Raw genomic sequence first — 25,251 nt, 5'->3', positions numbered from 1 at the left:
ATGAAATAGAGTATTTTCAACTATAGTCACCATGGTGTAAAATATATCCCCATGACTTATTTATATTATAGCTGGAATATACATGCTTTTAAATATCTCCTCTTTCTCTTTCACTCTTATGTGGATCCTGAGAAACTTAACAGAAGACCATGGGGAAGAGGAAGGGGGAAAAAAGTTACAGAGAGGGAAGGAGGCAAACCATAAGAGACTCTTAAAAACTGAGAATAAACTGAGGGTTGATGGGGGGTGGAAGGGAGGGGAAAGTGGGTGATGGGCATTGAGGAGGGCACCTGTTGGGATGAGCACTGGGTGTTGTATGGAAACCAATGTGACAATAAATTTCACATTAAAAAAATAAGTATCTCCCCTTTAAGCATTTTTTTTTTTTATTTTTTACTTTAGGGAGAGAGAGAGAGAGAGAGCGCGCGCACGAGCAGGGGAGAGGGGCGGGGGGGGGGGTGGGAATCCCAGCAAGCTCCACATTCAGCACAGATCCTGGCACGGGGCTCAATACCCTGACCCCGGGATCATGACCTGTGCTACAATCAAGAGTTGGACACTTAATTGGCTGAGCTACCCAGGTGTCCCTAAATATCCCCCCTTCAATCTTAGAATAGTCAGTATGTATGGAGAAATTTAGGATAAACTGTTGGTTATGTACTGGTCAGAGTTCTCTAGAGAAATAGAATCAGTAGGGTGTGTATACACATGGTTGGGGGTGGAGAGAGAGAGAGAGAGAAGAAGAGAGAGAGAGACTGAGGGAGAGAGATGTGATGGAGGAGACTGGCAAGTTCAAATCTACAGGGAAGGCTGGCAGCCTGGAGACACAGGGATGACCTGCTTCAGTTAAAGCCCAAAGGCAGTCTGCTGGCAGAATTCCTTCTTCTAGGGGCTGTCAGTCTTTTTTTCTTTAGGCTTTTGCCTGATTGGTTGAGGCCCACCCACATTATGAAGGATAATCTGCTTTATTCAAAGTCTTCTGATTAAATGTTAATCTTAGCTAAAAATACCTTTACACTGGGGTGCCTGGTGGCTCAGTTGGTTAAGCATCTGACTCTTGGTTTCGGCTCAGGTCATGATCTCATGGTTTGTGGGTTCGAGCCCTGTGTCAGGCTCTGCAGCTGGCAGCATGGAGCCTGCTTGGACTTCTCTCTCTTCCTCTCTCTTTCTGCCCCTCCCCTGCTCACTCTCTCTCTGTCTCTCTCAAAATAAGTAAATAAACTTTAAAATGAAAACCTTCACAGAAACATCTAGAACAAAGTCTGACCAGATACGTGGGTACCGTGGCCCAGCCAAGTTGACACATAAAATTCCCTGTCACGATCATCTGTAGTCACGAGTGGGAGCAGCATCAGGGATGCTAATTGTGCTGAGATGTACATTGACACTGACATGCCACATATTCTGAGCTTCTAACTCCAACTAAGTGATGATGTCTCCTTGGCTAACTCTGGGAGATGGATGCCCCCTCCCCATACCAACGCCCCCATGTTCTCACGACCTACAACAGTACCTATAACACCACCTGTGACTAGGCAGCTGTCTTGTGCACTGAGCAACCGAGGGCACCTAAGCCAGGCTGTGCTCAGAGTCATGGGTGGTGGTTAAAATTCTGAGCCTCAAATGGCACTTTGGAAGGATCTCTGTGAAGTAAGTAGAGGTGTTGCTTAAACTTGAGCCAAAAACGTGACTGAGCTGAAAATAGAAGAAACACCTGTATGGTAACATGTAAGGGAGGGGGCTTACTTACTTATGCTTGGCTGGTTAAGTGGCTTTTGAGGTGGCTGCTGGAAAATAATAAAGTAATGAGAAAATTAAGGTGAAAGGAAAGGATAAAAACCAAAGATGGTAAACTTGTCTCAAAAAGAAGCTATAAATGGACCTCAGATTCAGAGACCAAAGGCTTTTTTCCCAGGGACAAAGGAAAGAGTGATGTACGATTAGGTATAGCATTCAGACGATGCATAAAATGAAAGGTTCCAGTTGCTCGGGAAAACAACATTTTTTTTTTTGTTTGTTTTAAATTGACACCTTGGGCGATACTCTATTGTGCATTCTCTATAATGGGAACACTCAGCAGAATCCTCACCTACTTGCTTTACCCCCGTGTGAGTCAAGTGGGAGACATTATGATCGAATGGCTTGATCCAGGGAAGTCGCGATGGGATGCCTGCACACTCTTCAGGAACTCCTTCATGAATATCACTGGTATATCCAAGTTAACAGAGGATCTGGGGCAGTGTGAAATGTGAGGGATGTTAAGCCCTGACAAGAATCTAGGTGATAGACCATTGGCACTGCTGGTTAAAGACAAATCCATAGACTTTGGTGTTCAGCTGGGAGGGTGATGAAGTTGGCATGCTTTTAGGAAAGTTGAAGAGCCTAAACAAGACCATGCCTAGAGGGATGTCTACCCCACTACATGTGGAGGCAGGTTCAGTAGGAGGTGGAACTAGGGCCGAGATTTTCCTTGGCAAATATTTGCAAATTTACTCTAATCTAGGTGATGGGCATCCCAACAGCTTATGCCATGGGCCTATGCTAATACTTTTCCTTTAGAAAATTGTCCTGTGAAGACATTATTAATCACGAAGATCATAGACAATTAAAGCGTCGGTAAAGCACCCTTTAAATGTTAACTTAAAAAAATTTTTTTTCAACGTTTATTTATTTTTGGGACAGAGAGAGACACAGCATGAACGGGGGAGGGGCAGAGAGAGAGGGAGACACAGAATCGGAAACAGGCTCCAGGCTCTGAGCCATCAGCCCAGAGCCTGACGCGGGGCTCGATCTCACGGACCGCGAGATCGTGACCTGGCTGAAGTCGGACGCTTAACCGACTGCGCCACCCAGGCGCCCCAAAATGTTAACTTTAAAGCAAAACCATTTGCAAGCAAATCCTTCAAAATAACTTTTTAGAAAAATAGGTTTTCAGGTATGCATGATTTGATATGTTTCATAAAATTATTGAATCAAGTCAAGTAACTGTTGAAGGACATTTGACAAAAGAAGAATTTTTGTAAAAAAGAAAGAAGGGAGAGGGAAATAAACCGTAAGAGATTCTTAAAGATAGAGAACAAACTGAGGGTTGATGGAGGGAGGTGGATGGGGGATGGGCTAGATGGGTGATGGGTCCTGAGGAGGGCACTTGTTATAATGAGCCCTGGGTGTTGTATGTAAGTGATGAATCACTGAATTCTACTCCTGAAACCAATATTGCACTGAATGTTAGCTAACTAGAATTTAAAGAAAAATGTGAGGGGCGCCTGGGTGTCTCAGTCGGTTAGGCGTCCAAATCTTGATTTCAAGTCAGGTCGTGATCTCACGGTTTGTGAGATCGAACCCTGTGTGTGGCTCTGTGCTGACACTTTGGGGCCTGCTTGGTGTTTTCTCTCTCCCTCTCTCTCTGCCCCTCCCCCGCTTGTGTTATCTCTTCTCAAAATAAATACATAAGCATTTAAAAAATTTGATCAGTTGATTAAGCGTTTGACTTCAGCTCAGGTTATGACCTTGTAGTTGGTGAGTTCAAGCCCTGTGTTGGGCTCTGTGCTGACAGCTCAGAGCCTGGAGCCTGCTTCAGATTCTGTGTGTCCCTCTCTCTGCCTCTCCCCTGATCACACCCTCTTTCTCTCTCAAAATAAATACACATTAAAAAAAAAGAACAAGGAATAAGGAATTCTTTTCTCAATAAAGAATAAAGATCAAGCTTCTACAAATAAGATGGATTGGGATATTTAAAATAAAACTAGCCTATTTAAAGTAAGGAAAATAAAAAGCTAAAAACAAACAACATAAAACACTATGAGCACAGGGGTGCATGGGCGGCTCAGTCGGTTAAGCATCTGACTTCGGCTCAGGTCGTGATCTCAAGGTGTGTGAGTTCGAGCCCTGCATCAGGCTCTGTGCTGACAGCTCGGAGCCCGGAGCCTGCTTCGGATTCTGTCTCCGTGTCTCTCTGCCACGTCATGCTCTGTCTCTCCCTCTCTCAAAAGTAAATAAATGTTCAAAAAACCCAAACAAACACGAGCATAAAAGCAAGAGTTTAAGAAAATGAGGGGGATGTAAACAGAGACTCTTTGGGCAGCGTTGTCCTGCCCCCTCTTTGAGGCCAGATTTTGTGCCTTTTCACGTGCCCAAAGTGAATAAATCCGAATTGCCAAAAGCAATGGTTTGTAGTGTGTATTTTACTGATTGTTCCATGAGAGCTCAGGAGGAAGATCACACCACATACAGAAAGCTCGTCCAGCACCCGGAGCACCTCTTGTAGCATAGTCTATCCTTCTGTTTCCTTCCTTTCTTTGCCTCTTTCAGCCTCTGAAAAAAGTCCTGTCTTCTGTCTTAAGGAATTTAGCTCTTGCCCTCATGCTGGGCATACCATTCACCAAAACAGAAGTCCAGCAGTTGACTAAATATGGGCAGCCAAGTGTCCCCCTTGCATGCCCTCAAGGGCACCAGCTGGCTCCAGCTTCTGGTCCATACTGTCCTTGGTAAAAACCCTACCTTCCTATGAAGAGAATCTGCTTCTGTGAAATAAGAATATTTCCCTCATGATTTTACACAGGAAACAAATAATAATACACGTGGCGAGGAAGGAATAGAAATTTTTCAGACAGACAACACTTGAAAAGGATTTCTGGTAAGGTTTCAAAAACAAATTACAATGAAAACTATAGTAAGTATATCGAAGGATGCAAGAAAATGAAGGTACAGAGGTATTAATATGAAAATAACAGGGGTGCCTGGGTGACTCAGTCGGTTAAGCGTCTGACTTCGGCTCAGGTCATGCTCTCACAGTTCGTGAATTCAAGCCCCGTGTTGGGCTCTGTGCTGACAGCTCAGAGCCCGGAGCCTGCTTCAGATTCTGTGTCTCCTCCTCTCTCTGCCCCTCCCCCGCTCGTGCTCTATCTGTCTCTCAAAATTAAACGTTAAAAAAAAACCAGGAAAAATATATCCGTCACACAAAGAAACACCATAAAGTAAAGCAAATATAGAAACAAAATACAGAAACAAAAGCACAGTTGAAAATTCTCTGGGTTTCAGTATTTCCTGGAGGCAGAGAATTGTGCCAGGGCCCCTTCACGCAATTTATTCAGAGCTAGATTTTGCCTTCTGCTTCGGTAATGGATTCATTGCATTCTTTAAGATACAATTCCAAGAATGAGATGCACCCTTCAGCTGACACAGCACTGTGCTTGCAACAAGACCACCCCCCCCAACCCCCTCCAAAAGTCCCTGAGTGTGATCGCTCCCGTCCTCCACCAAGAAAGTACAAGCTTTTCCAGATTACCTCAAGGGTATGCATTACACTCGTGAAAGATGAAGAAACTCTCCTATCAGTTCTGGAAAAAATATTTGTTTTTCGTCCAAATGCGGAATGCTACTAGGCAAGATTAGTAAGAACCACAGAACAAAACCATCGAACAGTGTGTGGGAAAATTTGGTTGTCTCACAATCCTTCCCCCTTGTCACCGTCCCGATGAGTTTATTTCTAGAAAGGCGTGCTTTGTGTGTTTATAAAGCTTCTCTTTTCCTCTCCACTTAGGTACTTGGAGAAAAAACGTCTTTGCTTTCCTCGCTTCTTCTTTGTCTCGGACCCCGCCCTTCTGGAGATCCTGGGGCAGGCATCAGACACACACACGATACAAGCCCATTTGCTGAATGTGTTTGACAACATCAAAACTGTCAAGTTCCATGAAAAGGTTTGCCTAATTCTAACTGCTGGCGGGCAATTGCCATATCTTAAACTTCCCTTGTCTTTGTACAATCGCTCTCTGATGCTGTGTTTGCATAGGGTTACTCCCAGCTAGTGATTAAAAACAAACTTTTGGGCCCAATGTGCCTTCAGAATTGTGTGATTTCTTACTATCCAAAGTGTAAATTTGAAGAACAGTGTAAATATGATTAGGGATGCATCGTATGTAGCATTCATGGTTTTACATGCCAAGTTAGCTGTTGGGAAATTCAACGAAACAAAGAAACCAATCGCTCAGAAAATAGTCCCTTGACGAAGCAGAATTGCCGTAGTGATTTGATTGTTTTAATCAGGTTTCAGAAGTATTTGGCATGATCGTCTTCCCTGGTGCTCGTCATGCTTGATTGAAGCCTTTTTTTTTTTTTTGAAACACTCCTTACAAGTTTCTAGGGTCATGGAGTTGTGGGGGACCCAAGAGAAGCCATTCAACGTAAGGGAAGTTGCGTTTCATGGCTGCGAGAAGATACTGCCTGATCCATCGCTTCACCCCAAATTCCCTGGGAAAGAGGCCCTTCCAGTTTGACAGTGTGTTCGGTCGTCCTCCGGGGCTTCCCGGAAACCCTCAATTCCACTCCCTTATTCATCCTGGCATGCTCTTGGGGAGCAACTTCCATGCGCCAGATGTTGTGCTGAACTCGAGAATCAGAGACCTCCGGGATCCGCACTCGGGTGGGGTGTTTCTAGAGTGCAGCTGGTGCCGTGGTGGAGTGATTACATTGGACGCGATCAAAAGCCATTCGTTTAAGTTCATGCCCGGGGCTGTGTGTCAGGCATGGTGCTAGTCCTGGGGCTCCAAGGAAGAATTTATCATTACACTGAAGTTGTTTTTATGCCGTGCAACATTCATGAGAAATCTGGCCATTTAACGGTTGGTAATTCTTGACTTGCTGTGCTAGTGTTATGCACAAATAACATGGGGATGCTGTCAGGGAGCCTTAGCCTGGTATAAGGGGTGTCAGGGAAGGCTCCCTGCGGGACAGTATGGTACTTGAACTGATAATTTGAAGGCAAGTGCAATCTACCCAGGCAGGTGGAGAAAGGGGTGCATGATCCAGTCAGAAGCAAGGGCAGGTGCAAGGGTCTGAAAAGTGTGGGCAGCCTTGGGTGTCGGGAGTGTGGCTATGTGAGGGGTTGGGTCGGTTTCCTACGGCTGCTCTGGATTGACAGCAGAAATTTCTTCTCTCACCTTTCTGGAGGCTAGAAGTCTGAACTACGATGCCAGCAGACTTGGTTCCTGCTGGAGGCTCTGAAGGAGAGTTCATTCTCCGCCTTTCTCCTAGTTTCTGGTGGCAGTTGGCAACCCTGGATGTTCCTTGGCTTATACCCATGTCACGTTGATATCTGCTTTTATCTTCACATGATATTTGCCCTGTGTGTCTGTGTCTCTCTGTCTAGATTTGCTTCTTATAAAAACACGTTATTGGATTAGGGTCCACCTTCATCGTAACTTGATGACGTCTACAAAGACCCTATTTCCAAATAAGGTTCCATTCACAGGTTCTGGGCTTAGGACTTCAACATGTATTTTAAATTTAAAAAATTAACATTTATTTATTTTGAGACAGCGAGACAGAGCATGAATGGGCAAGGAGCAGAGACAGAGAGGGACACAGAATCTGAAGCAGGCTCCAAGCTCTGAGCTGTCAGCACAGAGCCTGAAGCAGGGCTTGAACTCATGAGCCTCGAGATTATGACCTGAGCTGAAGTCACACGCTTAACTGACTGAGCCACCCAGGCACCCCGGGGGTACACGTTTTAACCCTGATGGGCAGCGATGAGCAAAGGGAGAAGGGGAGGAAGGAGACATGGGATCAGATTCCAAACGGCCAAGTGTATCACACTACAGAATTCTACTTCATCCTGAACATGACAGAAGGTGCAGGAGGGTGTTACGCAGGGCGGTGACCCAGTTGTGTTTCAGAAAGATTCTCTGGCTCAGTGTAGGAGGTGAAATGGAAGGAGGCATGGAACCCAGTCAGGATGGAAAAGGCTGAGGTGCTACAACAAAGCCTTGATGAAGGCGAATGGGGAGAGAGGAAGGGAAGGCAGTATGGATTCAGTGGGTCAAAAGCATTGTTTCTTGTAGACCTACTGGATGTGTGGGTTGAAAGAGGCACTGAATTACACAGGAAGTTCTTCCCGATGCTTTTCTTACATCCTTCTGCACTAGGACTGAACGGTTCTAGAGTGCAGCTTCTCACGGTCTCATTGCACAGTGGGAATCAATTAAACGTCCTCATTTTTAGCCACTATTCATAGCAATTACTTCTTAAAGTAAATAGCATCGCTTTTTTGCTGTTTTCTCTTGCTATAACATTTCTACAACCAGGGGCAGATCCAGTTTTTGTAGGTCCTCACTCCTGTGAAATTATAAATCTACAACTCTGGTCAGGACTTGGAAAGGGCCCGTGGAAGTGACAGGCTGTGGAACTTCTGTCTCATTAGCTTCTTGGTAGACCACTTCTGTCTACGACACAGGAGGATTCATTGATACGGTACTACATTGGAGCCCAAGGAAACAGTATCCCACTTATTGAAGAACAAGAACACAACAAATTTGTACTTACTTGATCATTTGCCTTATTTTATTGTATGCTATGAACAGCCTGTGAAGTGAGTAGGGAAGCAGCACAGGAGTAGGTTTTAATGACTAGTTATGAGCAAGAAATTTAGTCTCAGAGATGTGTCCTCCACCATCGCATGGTCAATGAATGGCAGGGCACCATTTGAACCTGTATTTTAGCAAATAGCATGCTATCCTCATGATGCCATGCTGCATGGAAACTGAGGTGAGAAGACCAGATTAGGAGCTGGATTTGAATTAGAAAACATCGGGGCACCTGGGTGGCTCAGTTGGTGAAGCGTCCAACTTCAGCTGAGGTCATGATCTCATGGTTCGTGAGTTCAAACCCCTGCACTGAGTTCCATGCTGTCAGCGCAGAGCCCACCCTCAGATCCTCTGTTTCCCCCTCTCTCTGCCTCTCTCTTCCTCTCTCTGTCTCTCAAAACAAAAACAAAAAAACAACATTAAAAAAAAAAAGAAAAAGAAAACGTTATGTGCCACCAGGAGCTCCTGTAAAGAGGACAATTAGTACAGACTTGGAATTACCTGGAAAGGCGTTTGCATTGATCATATTGGCCTGGTCATTGCTAATGTTGACTCGATAAGCTTGTGGTGTGGATGACAGGCGCTTACAGTGTCCCATTTCATTGGCGGAAACTAGACTTGTTTCGATCATCCCATTTATGTTGAGTATTTCTGTTAGGAAGTAAGTTTTTGCCTTTCAGGTGTAGATTATTTGGAATTGATTTATCTCAGTTCGAAAGTATTCCCTTTTCGATTTCATGGGTGACTTTTTTTTTGGCTTGAAATTGATTTTGAATCATATTTTATAACCTATAGCTTACCTTCCTTCAGGAAGGATAACACTGACAAGAGGGCAGTGGAGGAATTCATTCTTTATGTGAATATAGCTTTTTTTTTTTTTCCTTTTCTGTTTTGGCTTCTATTGTAGATCTATGATCGAATTCTGTCAATCTCCTCTCGAGAGGGTGAGACGGTTGACTTGGATAAACCTGTGATGGCAGAGGGCAATGTGGAGGTTTGGCTTAATTCTCTCTTGGAGGAATCTCAGTCCTCATTACATCTTGTGATTCGCCAGGCAGCTGCAAATATTCAAGAAACAGGTTTCCAGCTGATTGAATTTCTTTCTTCCTTCCCTGCTCAGGTCAGTGTATTAAATTGGAAAATATTTTTTACAGAATAGTCATACTAGATCTCGTACACTGCCTATTGTAAACTACACAACTGACTATAATTTAACTCTGGACCAGTATTAAGATTTTCTTAAGGATTTCTTAATATAGATAAGCTTGAAGGTTTCAGCTACAGATTATTTGGTTATATACATATGTATAAATATAAATAACATCTTACACATGTTTTATAGATACATTTTCTTTATATTTTCTTTAACCTAAAAGGTTTTTCTTTTTCCTGCTGAATCTTTTTAGTAAATAAATCATAACAAAGTACTGAGCGTATGCTTAGCCAGAAAGATGAGAAATGTATTTTAGTGTTAAAATGTAAAAACCGATGTTCTCTTAACCATTATGATCAATAAAGATTTTGTGGGTACCTACCACATGTAAACCCTGCTAGCTTGAGAAAAACAGGTTTAAGCCATGTCCTTTCCCTTCCAGTAATTTAAAATCTGTCTAGGGAGAAATATGACTTAAACAATAAATGATTTAAAATTACAAGGAGGGGCGCCTGGGTGGCGCAGTCGGTTAAGCGTCCGACTTCAGCCAGGTCACGATCTTGCGGTCCGTGAGTTCGAGCCCCGCGTCGGGCTCTGGGCTGATGGCTCAGAGCCTGGAGCCTGTTTCCGATTCTGTGTCTCCCTCTCTCTCTGCCCCTCCCCCGTTCATGCTCTGTCTCTCTCTGTCCCAAAAATAAATAAACGTTGAAAAAATAAAAATAAAAAAAAAATAAATAAAATTACAAGGAAAAAATTGTGAACACATCATGAGACTGTATATGTGTAACTGCCAGGGAACATTATGAATAGAGTTTCCATCAGTTTCCAAACAATGAATCAAGTTGAAATAATCAAGGATGTCCTTACATTTGCATAATAATCACCATCATTCACTATATTGTAATTTCTATTTAAATATATTAATATGTCACACACACTCATAAAGGCTTTTTTTGTTTCCGTAAGGTTGGATTATTAGGAATTCAAATGATATGGACACGGGATTCAGAAGAAGCCCTCAGAAATGCCAAGTTTGATAAAAAAATCATGCAGAAAACCAATCAGTCTTTTCTGGAGCTGTTGAATACATTGATAGGCATCACGACGAAGGATCTGAGTTCCATGGAACGAGTTAAATATGAGACTTTGATTACTATCCATGTGCACCAAAGGGATATCTTTGATGACCTGGTAAATGCTTTATAAATACTATGGCATCTATAGAAAAGCAAACACTGGGCACTATCCGTGTTTATCCACTGGGATTAGTTTGAATGAATTCAAAGGAAAGGTTAGATTCAGGCAAAGGGTCATCTTCCTGATGAGAACTTGTTTGTCAGATTTTTTTTTTCAGTCTTTAAACCAAAATTTCAGTCATATTTTGATGATCTCTTGTTAAGATGTTATTGATCAATTAGACTTTATTTTAGATTCTTTACGTGACCAGTTTGGAAGCTAAACTGCCATGGAACATCCTGAAAAAAGCTTTCATTGGTCTTGTGTTCCTGTTAGTTATTAAAGATTACCAGTCTCTTGCTATGGAAATGACAAGGAACACTGCTAGAAGAATTGGTTCATGCTTCCTTGGAGGCTTTTGGATAAGTCACATCTTTAACAAGTTTCGCTACATTTTATGTCATTGATTGCAAATGGCCTTTCCTAATATGGCTGGTGACATCCAGAGGTCATGCAGATTCTTGCCTTTCAAGAGAAAACAGAGTAGCAAAGGCAGTTTAGTAGTTACAGAAAATAGGAAATGTGAAAAGAAATGAAATTTGTCCTCTGCTACAAAATAGAACATTAGATAAGAGGCAAAAAGCCCTTATTTTCATAATAACTTTCTGGATCGTGTCTCACCCCGTTATGTGAAAAAGATTATAAAAGATCGGTTGTGACGTAACGGAGAGAAGGACAGCTTATTGAAGCTCTTGTGGTCTAATCTCTCTTAATAGTGAAGCACACTGTTTGCCTCTCTGAGAAATAAAGGGCCCAGGATAATTTTAGATTTATTATTTATCCAAGAAAAATAATGAAAATGGCTTAACATTTTGGTTACAAAATTCAGACAAAAGCGTTACTGGTCAGTAACCTGCCATTTGGATGTTAGAAATTTTGGCCCACCGCAAATCCTAGGAAGGATAACGAATGGATTAAAAAACCCCAACATTGTACTTTGTCATAATCACAAGAGATGCCTTTTTCCTAATGAGATTGTTTGATTCTGTCTTTGTATGCCAAAACATTTTTCATGGGTTGTACTTTATGGTTAGGGCTGTGGTTTGGGGCATTTAAGGGTGCAATTTGAGAAGTGAATATCTATTAAAATGTGTCATGCTGTTTACATTGGTGGGCACAACTAGGGGTTCCTCTTGAATTTTCCTATTCCTGTATCTTCTCAAGTGTCCTTTTTGCCGATCAGTCAATGAATGGGTTGGATGGTGTTGTAGTTGATGTCTCCAAACCAGCTGGGTTGTCTTACATCCCATTATGATCTACGTGAATGCTAATGTGCATATTTAATATAGGTGGTTCTCATCTCAGCTCTAACATCTCCCTTTTGCGTTTCAGTGCCACATGCATATCAAGAGCCCTACAGACTTCGAGTGGCTGAAACAGTGCAGATTTTATTTTAACGAAGATTCCGACAAGATGATGATCCACATCACGGATGTGGCTTTCATATACCAGAATGAATTTTTAGGCTGCACTGACAGGCTTGTTATAACTCCACTCACAGACAGGTGATGGAAGGTTCTGTGATCCCACAACCTCTTTCCCTCCACCCACTCCCCTACATTTTTATCCTCCTGAGTCACTCAGGAGATTTCTGCCTCATGTCTCTTTAGGGTTTATAGGCTCTTTTATACCAAAGTCTTTGAAATACGGTATCTTTAGCTTTACCCATGGGTCTTTGCATGGGATTTGGGTTTTTGTGACCGAAACGCTTTGCTTCCTTTGCCTTCAGTCTTAGGGAGGCTAAGTTTAAACGACCTCAGGGGACATCAGCGGGGCAAGAAAAGGAATTAACTGCCGTGTCAATAGGTGCAAATCACAGTTGGCCTTGAGGGTTGCACTGGGGACGGTGGCACCTGCTGTTATTAGAGATGATTAAGATGGTTTCCTAGCAGGAAAGAAATTGAGTATCAATACAGGTGAAAAGTGATGGGGAGGACATTGGCCAGGACGTCTGGAGTTCTCTGTTGTCCTCTGCCTGTTGCGTAGCAACTGTGTTAGCCAGAGGCGCCTTGCGCTTTCCCTAGACTCAGTTTCCTCATCTGTAAGATGAGCCAGTCTGTCTCCAAGAGTCGTTCCGCAACTCATTCTGTAATTCACTTAGTCCACTTTGAACTTTGTGGCATCAACTAATTGCATATGTGCTCTGTTCAGGGATGTGCTGCCTACTTATTTTGGACAAAATGGCTGAGTGTTAAAAGCAGTATTTGGCCTCAGTAGAAGCTGATGGTGAATATCATTTATTTTCATGGAATGAACTTCTGGGCTATTAGATGACAAATACTGTCACACCAGGGGCCACTGGGTGGCTCAGTCAGTTAAGCGTCCAACTTTGGCCCAGGTCATGATCTCATGGTTTGTAAATTCGAGACTGGTGTCGGGCTCTGTGCTGACAGCTCGGAGCCTGGAGCCCGATTCAGATTCTGTCTCCGATTCTCTGTGCCCTTCCCCCCACTTGCACTCTATCTCTCTTTCTCTCTCTCTCTCTCTCTCTCTCAAAAATAAATAAATATTAAAAAAAAAAAAAAAAGAAGGGGCGCCTGGGTGGCTCAGTCGGTTAAGCGGCCGACTTCGGCTCAGGTCATGATCTCGCGGTCCGTGAGTTCGAGCCCCGCGTCGGGCTCTGTGCTGATAGCTCAGAGCCTGGAGCCTGTTTCCGATTCTGTGTCTCCCTCTCTCTCTGACCCTCCCCCGTTCATGCTCTGTCTCTCTCTGTCTCAAAAATAAATAAACGTTTAAAAAATATTTTAAAATTAAAAAAAATATTGTCACACAAAACATAGAAGTTTGACACAAGCATGTTACTCACATGCTGCTTGATTGTTCTCTCTGCTCATTCCGGATGCTAAATGAAATGCTGACCTTCAACAGAGAGACTTTATTGTCACTCTCCTCCTCTTCATTGTCTTTCGATTCCTTCTTATGCCTGGATTGGAGGTGACTTATACTGGATGCTCTTGGATGTCCTTTTGGAGTGTTTCTCTTTGTTTTGAAGCACAGAGGCAGATAATCACAAAACGTGACCAGTTCCTTGAGACGCCTATGGCTCAGGCAGTGATTTCACACCTACTGTCTTCTTAGGCTCCCAGCACCCCCCTCCCTCCCTAGTGAAGACTGCCTCTCCTGTCCTGTGGGGAAGATGCTGTCACAGGAGGGGCCGCGCCCTCGGTCCCCACTCACGCCTCGGCTATCCAGGGCACCTGCTCTTGTGCAGTCGGTTCTCTGGATGGATGGTCTGTGCGGCCATCCAAAGCCAACATCCCCACCGCCAGTGATTTCCTCTCTGGGACAGCATCAGTTTTCACTTCCGGCTGGATCCTTCTCATCAACTTGCAAATATGCTGTAATTGCTACCGGAAAGAAAATCCTCCTGTGACGCCTCGGCGTTTCTTCCCACGCCTGTGCTCTCATCACAACTCCTTGGAAGCACCCATTTGTCTTTCACCTCTTTTATGTGGAATTCACTCTGGTTGGGCTCTCTGCGTTAGTTTCTTACTGATCCCGTGACAGGTCACCACAGACTTAGAAGGTTAACCCAAATTAATGATTTTACAGTCTGTGTGTCAGAGGTCTGACACTCGTCAGCGTGGCTGACTCCCTCCTGGAGCCTGTAAGGGCGAACCCCCTTCCCGTGCTTGCAGGCTGTTGGCAGAATTCGTTTCTTGGCCGTGGAGGACGCGAGGCCGGGTTTTCTTGCTGACTGTCGGCTGAAGGCCGTTCCCTGCTTTGGGAGGCTGTACTTTTTCTTGGTTCATCTTCACAGCCGGCAGCGGTGGGTTGAGACCCTTTCAGGCATCGACTCTCCTCTGTCTTCAGTCCCACGTCTGACCCGGTCTTCTGCCTCCCTTCTCTCCTCTGAAGGACTCGTGAGATTAGATTTGTCCCGACAGGTGATCCCGGATCATCGCAAGACCTTTGACATCATAGCTGCAAGGTCCCGTTAGTCACTCGAGGCAACCTGTTCACAGGTTCCGGGGATTCAGACGTGGATGTCTTTGGGGTGTAGCTGCCCCTCATACTCTCTGCCTTCTCTGGAAGCTACCATGCAGACGTTTTCTGTTGCTCCGTGCGCTAGTCATTTCTTGTTCTTGTCTTTCCTGACCCGTGAGGGAGCGCCGGTGTGCACAGCTGAGCACTCTGTCCTTTGTGACCCACTGTCGTCACACGGCTTCCAAGACACCACACTGTCCTGGCTCTGTACTGTTCCAGTTGGCCCTTCGTACCCTTGTTCTGCTTCCCCTTTACCTTCCCAGTTTAAGCCCAGAATGTGCCGGGAGTCTTGTCCGTCTACGCTGGCTGCTCTGGTGATCTCCTGTGGCTGCGAGTGTCATCCAGATGTGGACTCCCCAGTCTACACCCAGCCCGGGCTTCTCCCCTGAGCTCCAGACACATCTATCCACGTACCTGTCCAACGTGTCCACTTGGATGCTTGCCCGGAATTCACAGTTAACAGCTTTGATCGTCCCCCACAGACGCACCCTCCTTAGTCTTCCTCATCTTAGCAAATGGCGGTTCCATCCTTGGGTCGCTCAAGCTAAAATGCCTGGAGCATCTCTGATACCTTCCTTTTTCTCTTGCTTTATTATCCCCCTCTCTGTCATCAAGTTTGCTCAGCACCATTCCCAGAATTCACCTGGGATGTGACCACTTTTCACCCATTTGCTGTTACCATGCTGCTCCAAACCACCATAATCTCTAGCGTGGATTCTCGCAACGGTATTTTGACTGGTCTCCCTGCTCCTGCCATTGCCCTGCCCCCCTTGCCCCCCCGCTGTGGTCTATTCTCAATTCAGACACTGGAAGTCCTATTCTGTCATCTCTTTGCCTCAGTCCCTGCACTGTCTTTCTATCTCACCCAAAATAAAGTGACCTTATGTGGCATGGCATGATGTGGCCCCAGCTATTCTTCTGTTTCTTCTTTCTCATTCAGCTCCAGCCACTTGCTCCTTAGCTGTTCTAGAACGGCACACTCTTGCTTCAGGGCCCTTGCCCTTACTGTCCCCTTGACCTGGAACTCTTTTTCCCTTCAGTACTGGCATGGCTTGCTCCCTCACCTTCAGGGCTCTGTTCAAATGTCACCTCAGAGGGCACTTCAGACCCACCACAAGAAGCAGAGACCCCCACACCCCCCCTAGCCCTCCTGACCAACTTTATTGTTTCTGTTTCCAATTTTGGAATAACTTGTTACCTTCCTTTAAGATGTCAGCTAAAGAGCTGGCATGGACTTCCTGTGACTTGTTTACTGCCCCTACAAGGGTGCTGTCACATTATAGGTGCTAAATAAGCATTTCCAGAATGAATGAATTAAATGTTTATTTTCAGAGGCACATCTTTGTGATGAAAAAGTTAAATAGTACAAAAGGACATAAAGTTGAAAGTGTGAGAGTAAATTTTTTTCTTCTTTTTTTTTTTTAACACTTAACAGTTTATTTCCTCTTCTAGAAATTTCAAATGCTAGTATGTCAAAATTCTTTTTAATTTTTACATATAGGTATTGGTATATAGTCTACAAACTTCTCTGCATCTTAATTCTTTCACTATATTCATTGTCTTGTACATCTTTCTGTATCAAAAAAGCTTGAGAACTTTAAATTTTTTTTAAATGTTTATTTTTGAGAGAGAGAGAGAGAGGACCCATGTGAGCAGGGGAGGGGCAGAGACACACACACACACACACACACACACACACACACACACACACAGAATCCAAAGCAGGCTCCAGGCTCTGAGCTGTTAGCACAGAGCCTGACATGGGGCTCGAACTCACAAATGGTGAGATCATGACACGAGCTAAAGTTGGATGTTTAACCGACTAAGCCACCCACGCACCCCAGAGAACTTGAGAACTTTAGAAACACAGCAGGTGTCTGTTAAATATAGAAGTGGAAGTGATTCCAGGGTTTGTTTCAGCCTGTGTCCCCCTCAATGTTCATTTGCTTATTTTTCTTTAACTCTCTTGATTATGGGAAAAGTGAGTTACCTGTTTTTTTTTTTTTTTTTTTTTTTTGCCGGTCACTGAGATTCCACTGTAAGCATTCCTGCCCTTTTCCCGAAGAATTCCTCACTAAAGTTAATCCTTACAAAAATCAAAGGGCAGAGGCATTGATATCTCATCAGTCTTTTGCTGACTGCCCCGTGGAAAGTCAACAACGTTGGTGGCTGTAGTCTCTGGGAAGCTCAACACATGGATGGAGTTGCCATTGTTCCAGATGATAAAATAGTTATTCTAATTCACTAAAAATATATAGTGCCTTTCTCTGAAAGCTCGTGGTGTTTTTTCATGGCCGTTCCCTCCTTCCACTCTGGGCACAAGCAGAGAAGACAGGAATCATTCTTACTACACTGTCACTCAGGCAGAGGGCAGCAGGAATCAAAGGCTTATAGAAGTTTCTCATCTGCTTGATAAGAAATGTACATGGGTCTAAACAGAAAAACATGTGCCTTTCTCTGAAGTATTCTCACAGCTTCTGTGAATCATACTTGTGTGTTGACCACTGGACTCTGCCCTTAATAGCTGCATCGTCTTGGCCCAGACACCTAAACTCTCTGATTCCCTCCTTTTGGAATCACTGTGTGGACCATCGGTGACAGATGTAGGTAATGAGGACCTGGCATTCAGTAAATGTTACTCATTATTATTGTTGCTATGACTATGGTTATTCGCAATCATCAATAACACATTCTTTATCAATGTTTCCTTTTTTTTGAGAGAGAGAGAGAGAGAGCATGAGAGTGAGAGAGTACCAGTGGGGTGGGCAGAGGGGGAGAAAAGAGAGAATCTTAAGTAGGCTCCATGCCCAGTGCAGAGCCCTATGCAAGGCTCGAGCTCATGACCATGAGATCATGATCTGAGCTGAAATCAAGAGTCAGATGCTTAACTGACTGAGCCACCCTGGTGCCTCTCAATGTTTCCTTCTGTTTCTCCTTAAGTACGTCCTATAACCAGAGTCTATAACTAAACCCCCCAAGAAGAGAAACAAAAATATGTTCTTGATGTGTGTACCATAATTGCATTGGGAAATTCCCCAGCATTTTGCAACCAATACTTCCAATACTTCCACGGATAAAGCGCCTGGCTTGCCTGCTCATTTTCCGCACGAATAGGATGACTTCTTTCAGGCAACCTAACAACTTACTACTGCTTCAATTCAAATATAAACCCAAATGGTCCCAGTTATAAAGAGGGTTTGCAAGACAGAGTAGCTGGGGGTCAGAGCTCTCGGAGATTTATTTCTTTTTTTTTTTTTTAATTTTTTTTTTCAACGTTTATTTATTTTTGGGACAGAGAGAGACAGAGCATGAACGGGGGAGGGGCAGAGAGAGAGAGGGAGACACAGAATCGGAAACAGGTTCCAGGCTCTGAGCCACCAGCCCAGAGCCCGACGCGGGGCTCGAACTCACGGACCGCGAGATCGCGACCTGGCTGAAGTCGGACGCTCAACCGACTGCGCCACCCAGGCGCCCCTCGGAGATTTATTTCTTACCCTGGTGGGGTGGACGTGTTCTCGAGCCGGGCAGCTGAGGGCTTGCCGCCAGAAAGGTAGGATTGGATCTCGGCTCTGCTACCACGATCTCGAGAGAAGTAATTCCATCTCTGTGAGCCTTTCTCCTGATCTGTAAGGTGGGAAAAACAACAGTAGCTTCCCTGCAGGATTCTCTGGGCTTAAGCGAGATAATGTAGGTGGAGCACAACGTGTTAACTATTTTTAGAGACTGTTCTGCAAGGGATGACGAAAGTGCAAGGCGGGAAATAAAACTTTGAATTAAAAGGCAAAATCAAAGTGAGCTTGGGCGTTCTCCTGTATTGTCCTCTCCATTTCCAGGCTCCATATACATTCACGGCTAAGTCATTTACTTGCCTTTTTAGGAACCCACTTCCAATGAAATACAGACTCTGGAGGACCTCTGGTTGGTGTGCTTGCTGTTTATTCCCACCTTTCACATTGGACTATCACTTTATTTCCTTTGAAATTTTTTTCAAGTCCAGATGAATGCTTTATAGAGTTCGCTGTAGGAAAGCCCTCAACTTCATCACTTTGTAGATTCATCACTTTGACAGCACTGGGTGATGCTGGAGAATTGAGTGATTCATCAGTGAGTTATCAGGGTAGTTTTTTCCTTCCCAGGCACTCTTGTATTTCCTCATCAGAGTCTTTTATTTGTTAATATCATGTGATAAGAGATAATAGAAGGTATGTGCAAAGTACAGTAGGCACTCCCAGAAATAGATTGAAGATATGATTATTTAGCAATGTGTGATTTGTCTCATGTGATCATTTGTACCCAAGTACATCAAATTATTGACTCTTAGATTCCCAGAAGGGAATTGATCTAATGGTTCCCAATCTGTTTCATAGAACACTATTCTCTAGATGTTGGTAGATTTCTGTGAAAAACATTGCCAAGTAAGTTTTGGAAATGCTGTGTACTATTTTTTCACATTTGGAGAATCTCACGCTGTACGTTGTCATGAGAAAGCCTGTTGAAACTTTTTAAGAGTTTTCAAACTGAGTTAACCATAGGCCAGCCCCTCCTTTTTCCTTAACAAATATCCATAAGGAAAGTGTATATTAGGGTGCAGTTTTGGAAATGCTATGTAGTGACAGTGGCTTAAATTTTCCATTTTTAAGTCTTGTGCGCAGTTCATTTTACTGTGATGTCCCAGAAGTGTCATCTAGGTGCCGGGGGCATGGTTCTAGTGATGTCTCTATTCCTCCAGGTGTTATATCACGTTGGCTCAAGCTCTGGGAATGAGCATGGGAGGAGCTCCCACTGGACCCGCAGGAACAGGAAAAACAGAAACTACGAAAGATATGGGTCGATGTCTCGGGAAGTATGTCGTGGTTTTCAATTGTTCCGACCAGATGGATTTCCGAGGACTTGGACGGATTTTTAAAGGTGAGGGTTATATTTTTTATTTGATGAGAAATTTAAAGCTAAGGTAGAATATCTGGTTAAGATTTATTTTGGGGGGCATCTGCGTGGCTCAGTCGGTAAAGCATCCAACTTCGGCTCAGGTCATGATCTCGCGCCCCGCATTGGGCTCTGTGCTGACGGCTCAGAGCCTGGAACCCGCTTCAGATGCTGTGTCTCCCCCTCGCTCTGCCCCTCCCCTGCTCATGCTTTGTGTCTCTATCTCAATAATAAATAAACGTTAAAAAAAAGATTTATTTTTCAACAACTGGCCGTATTTCAGTGTCATTTTTCAACTTTGTACAACTTTTTGGAAAATCCAAATCTTAACCACTCTTGTGTGGGTCACATGTCAACATCACTTGCCATTGTAATGTTCCTTTATCCCTGCAGGTTGGCTGTTTACAGACAGAGCGCCATATTGTGAGTTGTTTCGGGGGCACTTTATGCATAATCTATTTGTTCAAGTTTATTTTTGAACAGACTTATCTCTGGCTTGTCTTGGCAGCTGCAAAATGCTCTTTTCCTTGGCTTTCCGAAATTATATACTAATTGGATTTTCTATTTAATTTCCCTTCGAAGGATTAGCACAGTCTGGATCCTGGGGTTGTTTTGATGAATTTAACCGTATCGATTTACCAGTTCTGTCAGTGGCAGCCCAGCAAATTTCCATTATTCTGACATGCAAAAAGGAGCGCAAAAAGTCTTTTATTTTTACCGATGGAGATAATGTGACTATGAACCCTGAATTTGGACTTTTCCTGACCATGGTAAGGAACCACAAGAAGAGCTGCTGAATTTCAGCCTTCATCTCACAGCTTTCATGCATTTCCCTCGTCTTAGGTCACTTATTTTTCATGAATGGAAATTGCGACAGTAATTTTAACCGCTGTGTGAAGGCCTTTGGTGTTAAACAAAGCTCATGTTAATAACTTGTGATGTAGTCTCTCCAGCTAAAAGGAGAGTGAGATATGTAAATGAGTTCTTCGGTTGTCAGTCCAGATTTGTTGTGTGGACCTAATGAATCTTTTAGTGCCGTGCTAATGTGTGTGTGTTGCCCCATGACTGTGTCATTCATCTGTGGGTCTTATTTTCTGCACAGAATCCTGGCTATGCTGGACGGCAGGAGCTTCCTGAAAACTTGAAGATTAACTTCCGCTCCGTGGCCATGATGGTGCCCGACCGACAGATTATCATCAGGGTGAAGTTGGCTAGTTGCGGCTTCATTGACAACGTAGTTTTGGCCAGGAAGTTTTATACTCTCTACAAGCTGTGTGAGGAGCAGCTTTCTAAGCAGGTGTGATGTTCTGAAAGTCTCTCTGGACTTATGCATACTTAGTTTTTCTATTCAGTGAGATTTGCTCATTTCGAAAAATTGTAGACTGGGGTTGTTGACAGATTACCTTACGGATACAAAGTACAAAGTTGTATCGTTATGAAATCAATTTTATATGCATAGTTTCCTGAAATACATTTAAGTAAATTAATATTTACAGCATAAAAATGAGATGAGTACTATCTGAACTGATTTAAGAGCCAAAGAATTATAAATATTAATACTTGCTCTTTATCCCACCTGTACATTAATCATAATATGTGTTGTGCGTCCTCATGGTTTTCAGGAGCCTCTCAATCATTTACCCCTCTTACTTCCAATATCTTCGACATATTGGGCCAAGCTTTGCCAATTGTCTATTTTATCTATGGTAACTTCTTTGCTAAGTTTTCTGTACTGTTTAGCGTAGCAGGTTCTGACATCATGCAGCTTTGCAGTTAAGAGGCATGAGATTAATCATGTATTACTTTTGTGTTAGTTATCTGTTGCTGTGTGACAACGGCTCCACCAACTTACTGGTTTAAAACAATACACAATTTATTATTTCATGGTTTCTGTAGGTCAGGAGTCCTGGTACATCTTGGCTGGATCCTCTACTTAGAGGGTAACAAGGCGTCAGTCAAGTCTTGGCTCCCTGTTTGGAGAAGGATTTACTTCTAAGCTCACTCAGGTTGTTGGCAGAATTCTGTTACTTGAGGTTGAAAGACTGAGGGATTCTGTTTCTTTGCTGGCTGTCAGCTGGAGAAGGCCACCTCAGTTCCTGCAGGCTGAGTGCCATTCTTTGCCACATGGGATCCCCCAACACGGCCACTTGCCTTCTCAAAGTCAGCAAGGGAAAAAGGTTCTGGCAAGATGAGTGCTATGGTCTTGTATTAGGATTCTGTAGAGAAACAGAACCAATAGGATATATGTGTATATACCTGTAAGGAAATTTATTATAAGGTATTGGCTCACAGTTATGGAGGTAGAGAAGTTCCATGATCTGTTGTCTGTAAGCTGGAGACCAGCTGATGGTGTAGTTTGAAGGGTTGATGGTATAGATTCTAGTCCAAGTCTGAAGGCCAGACAACTAGGAGCATTGAGGACAGCAGTGGTTGATATCCCAGCCTAGCAGTAGGGCAGAGCGAGCAAATCCATCCATTCTTTCCACCTTTTTGTTCTGCTGGGGTCCTCAGCACTTGAATGGTGCACTCTTACATGGGGGAGGGCCATCTTCTTTACTCAGTCCACCAGTTCAAATGCTAATCTCTTCCAGAAACTTCTTTGGAGACACACCCACAAATAACGTTAATCAGCTCTCTGGGCATCTTGTGACCCAGTCAAACTGACACATAAAATTAACCATCACACATCTTATGTAATGTGACCACATGAACACATACACAGAAATTACATATGGCCAGTCATCGTTGCTGTATTATATTGGTTAAAACAAGCCTAGCTCCTACCATACTCAAAGGGAAAAGATTATACAGGGACACAGACACCAGGAGGTGGGGATCATGCCACAAATTTCTGCGCCCCACATCTTCCTACTTTAGATACCTCATGTAAATGGGATTGTAAGCATTTGTCTTTTTTGACTGGCTTATTTTGCTTAGCATAATGTCCTCTCGGTTTACCTGTGGTGTAGGATATGGCAGGATTTGCTTCCTTTTTATGACTGAAGAAAGGATGCCGCATTTTCATTTTCCTGTTCATCTGAAGGTGGGCATTTGGGTTGCTTCTGTCTCTTGGCTGTTGTGAATACTGTTGCTGTCATTATGGGTGTGCAACTGCCTCTTTGAGATCCTGCTTTCAATTATTTGGATATATACTCAAAAGAGGGGTTTCTGGATCCTATGGTGGTTCTATTTTCAATTTTTTGAGCAACTGGCATAGTGTTTTCCATAGTGGTTAGATAATCAGTTTTTAATTATTCACTTTATAGGTGATAAAATTTGTTATGATTTGAGCTTTTACAGGTATATATCAAGGGAATAACAAAGCTGGGGCTTGGCTTTCTGGTTTGTCCTTATTTTTCCCCGCTCTAGGTAATCCTAGAATAGGACTACTTTTCTTCCTTCTTAAAACCTGTCTTTTGGGGCGCCTGGGTGGCGCAGTCGGTTAAGCGTCCGACTTCAGCCAGGTCACGATCTCGCGTTCCGTGAGTTCGAGCCCCGCGTCGGGCTCTGGGCTGATGGCTCAGAGCCTGGAGCCTGTTTCCGATTCTGTGTCTCCCTCGCTCTCTGCCCCTCCCCCGTTCATGCTCTGTCTCTCTCTGTCCCAAATAAATAAACGTTGAAAAAAAAAATTAAAAAAAAAAAAAAAAAAAAAAAAAAACCTGTCTTTTTGCCTATCAGTGTGTGTGTGTATGTATATATACACACATTCCTGGTTCAGAGTTTTAGCTTTAGAGATATGAGGACATTTTCCTATGGATGACTGATTAAGAAGAGGCTCAGGGAGACGTGTATACTCTAAGAGGAAATTTATTCCTTTCTCCCTGTCAAGATATATTTATTAGCTCTGATCTAAGGGCTTAAATTAGTGATTGTCCATGAGAGAACTCTTTTGGATATTCTCAGTTTGCTCTAAAAATACATACTGATAAAAATTTATTGCTTCACTAACTACAATTTTTTTCTAAAGGAAAATTAGCATTTATTTGTTATTGTGAAGAGGTCTTTTGTCAAGTTTGTATCGTTTTCATGCGCAAGTTAATATTGGAAATAAGCCCACTGTACCTCACATTCTTCAGGTACATTATGATTTTGGTCTGCGGAACATTCTGTCAGTTCTGCGAACGCTGGGAGCCGCAAAAAGAGCCAACCCCACAGATACGGAATCAACAATCGTCATGCGTGTTCTGCGAGACATGAATCTTTCTAAACTAGTAAGATTCACAGATGGAAATGTTCCACCAACTTAGATATCAGTTCAGCTAACTAAGCACAAATGAGATTTATAAATATTTATTTAAAATACTCATTTAAAATGCTTAATAATCAGCCAAAGTGCTGGAGAGCCTAACTTTAGACTTTTCCAGACGTTGCTTTTGTGGTAACTCATATCTAGTGTAACATATGCCTATTTCGATAGAATTCAAATGGATTTTTAAAAATCCACATGTTAAGTTTCCAAATACCTTGAAATACTTTTGGGTTTTAGAGCTGAAATCTCACCTTCTTTAAAGTCTGTAGAACCCAGCAGGAAGTGATATGTAAATTTAACAAGTGTGTAATTTCACACTCTCTCATTTCGTAGGTGAGACTGAAAATCAATTGTTCAGTGTCAGTGAATCTGTGTACAGGGTGACAGATGGTATATTTTTTTTTCAAGATAAAAGGGTGGAGCAAATTCCAATTCATGAATTTGTTACTATCTCTTATTTCAATTATTATTTTTAAAATTTCAATTAGAAATCGTAGGTTATGTGGTAATTCCCCAAACTGATTATTATTTTATGGAGAGGTTGTCATATGGGCACTATTTTCTTTTCTTTCATCTCCTTCCTTCATTTTCTTCTCTTCTTCCTCCCTCTTCCTCCCCCTTTCTTTTCTAAAATAATTTTTAATTTATGGGAAACATGAGGAACATATTCTTCCACTTCAATGAAGGTGACATTTTACTTATTATCATAAAATAATTTGGTATGTTCAGCATTTTCAGTTTATCTGTGCGTTGTTATGATTGTGCCAAAATAGTTGGTCCAGTTTCTCTTTCTTTTCTCTGTTAGATTGATGAAGATGAACCCTTATTTTTGAGTTTGATTGAAGATCTCTTCCCAAATATTCTTCTGGACAAAGCAGGTTACCCTGAACTGGCAATGGCGATTAGTAGGCAGGTAATGTATCTCTCAGGACATCCAGCTGTGTCCGTGTCTCTTTCATCCGAATTTCATGGGTGTCAGGTGCAGCTGATGTATTGCAGATCCGTGGGTTTCAAGAACAACACCCAAGATGATGGCTACTGTTTTCGGGGAGGCTGTTGAGCTTCTCCAGCCAGACAGTCCCCTGCTGTCCCACAAGCGCATCTGGTTGGCCACATGTTAGTGGGCCCCCTATGGGTGGAAACCGTGCCGCACCAGATTCTGAGATGAAGTATGACGAGCGAGCGGGGCGAGTGGGGCTCAGCTGGCGGGCGAGCCTTCCTCGACTGGGCTTTGTCTGTGGCCCTGGTGCTTCCGCATGGCTTTGACCTCTGGACTCCCGCCCTGAGGTGTCACTCGCAGTGACCTCCCGTGGCTCCTCAACTGTCATTCTTTCCCCCCAGGC

The 25,251-nt window shown here is 43.3% G+C and overlaps 1 protein-coding gene across 1 annotated transcript in view; it reads left to right on the top strand.

The window, feature by feature from the left end:
* The window catches only part of DNAH5 (dynein axonemal heavy chain 5), a 244,685-nt gene that overhangs the window by 86,162 nt on the left and 133,272 nt on the right, over positions 1-25,251 (top strand). Inside the window, exons 32-40 of the mRNA XM_086676209.1 lie at positions 5,543-5,699; positions 9,268-9,480; positions 10,480-10,704; positions 12,082-12,254; positions 19,466-19,644; positions 20,242-20,429; positions 20,762-20,956; positions 23,736-23,870; positions 24,714-24,821. Coding sequence (XP_086532335.1) covers positions 5,543-5,699; positions 9,268-9,480; positions 10,480-10,704; positions 12,082-12,254; positions 19,466-19,644; positions 20,242-20,429; positions 20,762-20,956; positions 23,736-23,870; positions 24,714-24,821 — 1,573 coding nt within the window. The remainder of the gene's footprint in view (positions 1-5,542; positions 5,700-9,267; positions 9,481-10,479; positions 10,705-12,081; positions 12,255-19,465; positions 19,645-20,241; positions 20,430-20,761; positions 20,957-23,735; positions 23,871-24,713; positions 24,822-25,251) is intronic.

The sequence above is a fragment of the Puma concolor genome, chromosome A1, assembly GCF_028749965.1.
Source record: "Puma concolor isolate L17-30 chromosome A1, mPumCon1.1.hap2, whole genome shotgun sequence".
Classification (NCBI taxonomy): domain Eukaryota; kingdom Metazoa; phylum Chordata; class Mammalia; order Carnivora; family Felidae; genus Puma; species Puma concolor.
The sequence above is the reverse complement of the archived record's forward strand: the minus strand, read 5'-3'. Positions and strand labels throughout refer to the sequence as shown.